The sequence below is a fragment of the Musa acuminata genome, chromosome BXJ2-5, assembly GCF_036884655.1.
Source record: "Musa acuminata AAA Group cultivar baxijiao chromosome BXJ2-5, Cavendish_Baxijiao_AAA, whole genome shotgun sequence".
NCBI lineage: Eukaryota > Viridiplantae > Streptophyta > Magnoliopsida > Zingiberales > Musaceae > Musa > Musa acuminata.
The window spans coordinates 15,309,112-15,315,142 of record NC_088342.1 but is presented as its reverse complement, the minus strand read 5'-3'; the positions used below and the strand labels follow the sequence as shown (position 1 = coordinate 15,315,142).

Below are 6,031 nucleotides of genomic sequence, written 5' to 3'. Positions count from 1 at the left end.
ACTCTTATTGAAAAGATACCGAGATTAGCCTAACTAGAGCATTTGTTAATTGCTATGGCACCACTATAAACATGAATTCTGAAAGGTAAGAACACTTCCACCTTAATGCACATTAATGGACCACCAGATTCAACCATGAGATACATGTGGAGTCAGCAACGAGTGTTGTTCATCACCTCAAGGGTCTGAGTATTAATTAGATTTTGGACTAATTAGATATCATCAAGGCCTCACACAATGAGTCAATCTTGATTATGTTTTAAAACTAATCAGTGATTAGATCTGGACTTACAAGAAATTAAGTATAGTCGATCAGTTCTACACTATATAAGCCTTCGGATTGTGATAATATTTGATCTACTCGTAATTAATTCAATTCAAATTTGGATACTTAAATAATATCTTATATGCTATACAACCATGTGATCAAAACTGAAATGACTCGATTAGTCCAAAAAAATACAGGGTTGCTCGAGTGAGCAAAATGTGTCAGCTTACTTTGGTGGTGGTCAAACTCTGGTTTGACTCATCTAAAAATAGCCGAATTGAAATGAGAAATTGCGGACGAGTAAAACAAACTACAACATTGAAACGAGTGAAAGAGATGGAAAATAAATATCGTGTGTGAGATAGAGGTCAAGATAAGACCAAAAATCACTCCAAATATCAGCTGCATATGTACAAAATTAAGCAATTATTATCATATCTTGAAAGTAAACAATCCATACAGCTTGACAATTACGAAATGCCTATTATTATCAGATCTACATCCATGACGTTTAACTGATGAAATCAAATCAGGATCTATAGTTATGTTTATTAGATCAGAGAATCATACTGATGCAGAATGGACATGATGCGCATGTCACCATTTTGATTGAATCGTCTAGGAAGAAACCGACTACTTATGCAGCATGAATTTAAGCAGACGGCGATCCAAGACAGCTAAATTATCTGGTGACCACATCACCATCAGCAATCACAAATACCAAGATGAATTGTGTGAACCTGATGAAGGCAGAAATCAACAATGCAACCATTTTATTCAGATACTGAGAGATCCAACAAAACCAATTTCTCAAGGTTTCATCACTGTATTTGTTGAAGGAAAAGAAGTGGCCCTAATTTGAAACACGACACCTGTTCTGATGAATCAAAAGATTGTTCTCATTCCTAAACTACAAACCTTCATTTACAGATTAGTCTTCAGTTTCGTTCCTGCGGCAACACGCCTTGTGATGGATCGCATAGTCACAAATTCTTCAGCAGCTGAAGGATGGATTCCCACCTGCCATAACAACAGTAGATCTTTAGATTCTATAGAAGCAATAAGTAAATCGTATAGCAACACGTGCATATAACTACATCTTTCTGATGCAGTCTCAACTTCATCCATCAAAATCTCACTAGAGGCTAAGATGGATACAGTTATTGTGACCAGTTAATATCTTTCTTCATAAGTCTGGAGGTTACCACTTGTGCAGAGACCATAACCTCATATGACATCTAACGTGGAGGTCAAACACTTCCAGTTCTGGTTACTTGATGACTAGATTGATTTGATTGACTGCATAGCTTTATGACTACTGACAATAAACTCACAGAATGGCTCTTTCATCTGATGGCAGGCATAAATCTTTTATCAAGAAATGTTTAGTGGAATAAAAGAAAAATGTCTCACTGTGCTATCAAATTGTGCTTTCGTGGCTCCGCATTTGAGTGCAACTGCGATACCCTGTATATAACCACAAATGAGTACTGTTAGTAAATAGAAAGCTTAGTGTCGTTAGTTAAGGTGTAACTTAAGGTAAATCTTTACATGTAATATTAAAAAATTTATACAATTCAGAATAATGGTTTCATATGAAATATGCAGATTCTTTGTAAAAAAAATTTAATGACTCAGGTAGTGATTAGTGAGTGCGATGCACCTGCATAATCTCAGGTGCATCAGGTCCGCACATGGATGCACCCAGTACTTCATCAGTTTCTGCATCAACAACAAGCTTCATAGTTGTCTTTTCTTGCCTTCTGAACCACAAAGAATGAAAGAGATCGGCATTGGCAGTGCCATATAAGACCTAGATGTACTTGCTAACAAATTGTGTCAAAAAACTCTCAGACCATGCAAGAGAAAGGAATGTGAGTCGTATCTATACATGTTACTAGCACACAGTATTCCCTCACATACCACACAAGTGTACTGAATCAGATAACTAACTACCCCTATATATCACAGCTTAAGAAAAAGCAAGCATAAAAATTGAAAAATGCATTTAAATGCATGGTCAGATTTTTTACTTATCACTATAATATAAAATATAATTATCATCTTTTTGTGCTGACAAGAAACTTTACTGACCCAGAGATAGTGTTTTTCATGGGATTAAATGAAGATGTGTAAACAAGAATGTCGCTCTTTGTTTGCTCCAGAGCCTGCTGCTCGTTGAGACCTACTACTGAAAGTGGCGGTATGCTGAAGAGTATACCATATGTCAAAACTTATCATGGGAAGCTTGTAAAAGTTAAGATACACAACCTTTTGAGTAAAAATAAATTTAAGCAATTCTATCTTAGAAACAACACCATGTGACATCAGATATATGTAGCAGTGGCAAAAGATGAGTATAAAAACATAGACAAAAATGTATTTTTAGCAGTGGCAAAAGAGAACTGAGTGCATAAAGAGCTAAAATGGCATTGAAGCAATAGAGACTTGAAATAAAGCCTAACTAATTAGCAGCATCATATGAAAATTCATAGCTGACATCATTATGCCAAGGCTTTGTGGACATAGTTTGGTTGGAGCAACATGTAAAATCAACACCAATGCTGTCACTGGTTCAAGGTTAAAACATCTAGGTTAAATTATTGATTTGGCAAACTAACTTTAACCCTCTATTTTTTTCCCTTTGAATGTTTGGTTGTTAAAGGGTGAGTTATTTGGATTAGCAAAGAGAATGGAAGCAAGTTATCTTTAACCCATATCCTGGATTCTCCATATTAAAAATCTTTAAACGGGTCCAATTAACCCTCTTCCAACTCTATGAGCATCTAGCAGGTTGAATCAATACATCAACAAAACCATAAATCCCAACTATTTGGGATCGGCAACATGATTTTTTTTGTCGCCATTGAATCCGTAAAAAGTCATATGTTTACTTAAGTCTAAAGTACTTTCTCTTATCTCTTATCGTACCACTAACATAAGTCATTGGTCTTCAAAGCACATGTCCATACCATCTTAAACAATTCTCTTTTCTTATCCTTTGTCAAAACGATACCTAATTGTTCAGGAATAAAAATATTTCTTTTTCTATCTTTCTTAGTAACTTCACACATTCATCTCAGTATTCTCATCTCAGCGACATATGCTTTTTGTATATGTTATTTCTTAACAGTCTAACACTTAGATTTGTAAAGCATTATTGTTCTCATAATTGTTTTATAAAGTTTTCTTTTAAGTCTCAAAGATATCTGATAATCACACAAGACTCCTAATACCCCTTGTCATTTTAACCATCATATTTTAATTCTATAATAATATCTTCATCGATCTCTCCATCTTGTTAAATAATGGGATCCAAGATACCTAAAGCTTTTACTTAAAGGAATTTCTTGTCTATCCAACTTAACTATATTCTCCTATCTATTCCTAGTATTACTAAGATTGCATTTCATACATTTAGTTCTAGTCTTACTTAATCTAAAACCTTTAGTTTCTAAGAATAATCTTCATAACTCAAGTTTATAATTAATTCCACTTAATCTCTCATCAACTAAGACAATAATACAATATCATTAACAAATAACATACACCAGAGAGGTCTATCATATAAATGATTAGTAATTTCACCCATTATCATCGTGAAAAGGTAGAGACTTAATACAGATCTTGATATAATCCAATGCTAATAAGAAACTCATTAGACACATTCCTTATAGTTCTAACACTAATAGCTACATTATTATATATATCATTAACAACAGCAATACAATTAGTAGAAACACCTTGCTTTTCTAAAAACTACCGTAATAAATCCCTAGGAACTTTGTCATAGGCTTTCTCTATGTCAATAAAAATCATATACAAATATTTCTTTCTCTCTTTATACTTTTCCATTAATTGTCTTAATAAATAAATAACTTCTATAGTTGATCTTCCAAACATAAAACCAAATTGCTTTCCTGAGATATATATTTCAACCCTTGTCCTACTTTTAATAATTGTTCCCCAAAGTTTCATGGCTCATGATTTTAATTCCTCTATAATTTGAACAATCTTGTATGTCACTCTTATTCAAGTAAATTTGCACTAAAAAACTCTTTAGTGCCTATGTTATTATTCATCAGATATTTCCATTAAGCAAGTTGAACCAATAACACTAACTAAACACTTTAGAGATAATTTAAAGTCACAATGATTTAATTGTTTTCTGCCTATGTTAAGACTAAAAAAGGCACAATTATGATTGTTTCTGTTCCATTTTGTCAAACCTTTCTCATTTTTTATTTGGTATGAATAAATTGTTGGGCAGAGATTGGTGCTCAGGAAGAAAGTTTTAAATGGGGTAACCACATCTCCCTCTTCACAGGGAAAAATCTTCCATTCCAACTACAGGTTTGAAGTTCCAAATCAGCCAAACAGTAAAGAAGTAAGTGTTTCGTTTCCAAATGCAGCCAACCAAACAACATTAATGACTGTATATGCTGCACATTAATTTCTTGCAGTTGTGTGTAAATATTTCTATAGAATATATATGTCCAACCAAACAAATCCTGAAATAGAATTGGGAAGTACATAAACAGATTCTAAAATTATTTGATCATGGAGGGTGAGTTGATTTTGACCAAAGGAGTGTTTGATTGGCTCATTTGCTAATTTTTGCTTTTGAGATAACATTGTTCCCTGAGACAAAGCATGTCATTCTCTCTTTTACACACTTTCCACGTCCAAAAGAATTTCATAAGATTCATCTTGTTTGCATTAATGTGTTGTAGCCACTAAAGAATACATTTTCACCTGTGAACTACCATCTTATATTCTCCAACAAACCACTTTATTTCCGAAAATAAACAATGCCTAGAAATGAAACACCAAGTTTGAAGGGTTAATGTGAAGGCCAGGTTGTGAAGTCTACTAAATTCTCAGTGAAGTCCTTTACATTTTGATTTTGCCCAACAATATGATAAGAAAAGGCTTGACACTGGAAACAGGACATTGTTCACATTTGAGAACAGACAATTTGGATATGCAAAACTAAAACACTGTCGCTCTCATAAAGGATTAAGCAATTCTAGTTGCATCTGAAGTTTAATCTCGCAAACAAAGATATCTACTACATTTACGTAAAACAAAGTGTTTCCAAGAAGCATCATAAAATATTAATATATTGTTATTAATTATTTAAATAAAACAGGTTCTTCCAAATGTCCAAAACCTGACCAAGAAGGATTCTACAAATATCTATCAAATACTTATCCAATATGGATACAGCAAGAATTGTTCAGTATCCATTTCCATAGCCTTCCCTATATCCTCCACCCTTTTTATAATCATCTTAAATGTCCCAAATCGAAGCATTAGAAACCATTAGATGGCATTCAAAATACATGTTGATTTTCAGAAGCTTTGATGTAAATCAGTCTTTAAATTTTCATAGAATTTAAACAATCAGGTGCTTCACATGTGATGAATAATATCAGGTGCAATTGTAATACATTAACTTTAAGTTATAATGGAGTAAAATTACCAAAACACAGCACAGGGTACATTAATATAATCAGGTTTAGTTGGCTGTCCACCAAAAACAGTTTTCTGCAACACAAACAATATATCAGCAATTGTTTTGAATCTGCATCAACAAAAATTTTATCTAAAAGATCGACAATGTTATGAGCACACACAATCCACTTACAGAAAAGCAAGTTCCCTCCATTAACGCCACAGGGGTCAGATTTATTCGGTTTGTAACATCACCGACAGCCCATATGTTGGGAACTGTAGTGCGAGAATATTCGTCAACCTAGA

The 6,031-nt window shown here is 33.5% G+C and overlaps 1 protein-coding gene across 1 annotated transcript in view; it reads right to left on the bottom strand.

The window, feature by feature from the left end:
• Positions 1-1,012: 1,012 nt before the first annotated feature.
• Positions 1,013-6,031, bottom strand: part of LOC103972994 (glutathione reductase, cytosolic) — a 31,218-nt gene continuing 26,199 nt past the window's right edge. Inside the window, exons 11-16 of the mRNA XM_065108963.1 lie at positions 5,919-6,026; positions 5,754-5,818; positions 2,363-2,476; positions 1,932-2,031; positions 1,682-1,735; positions 1,013-1,288 (exon numbers count right to left, since the gene is read on the bottom strand). Of these exons, the coding sequence (XP_064965035.1) occupies positions 1,193-1,288; positions 1,682-1,735; positions 1,932-2,031; positions 2,363-2,476; positions 5,754-5,818; positions 5,919-6,026 (537 nt within the window). The 3' untranslated portion in view covers positions 1,013-1,192. The remainder of the gene's footprint in view (positions 1,289-1,681; positions 1,736-1,931; positions 2,032-2,362; positions 2,477-5,753; positions 5,819-5,918; positions 6,027-6,031) is intronic.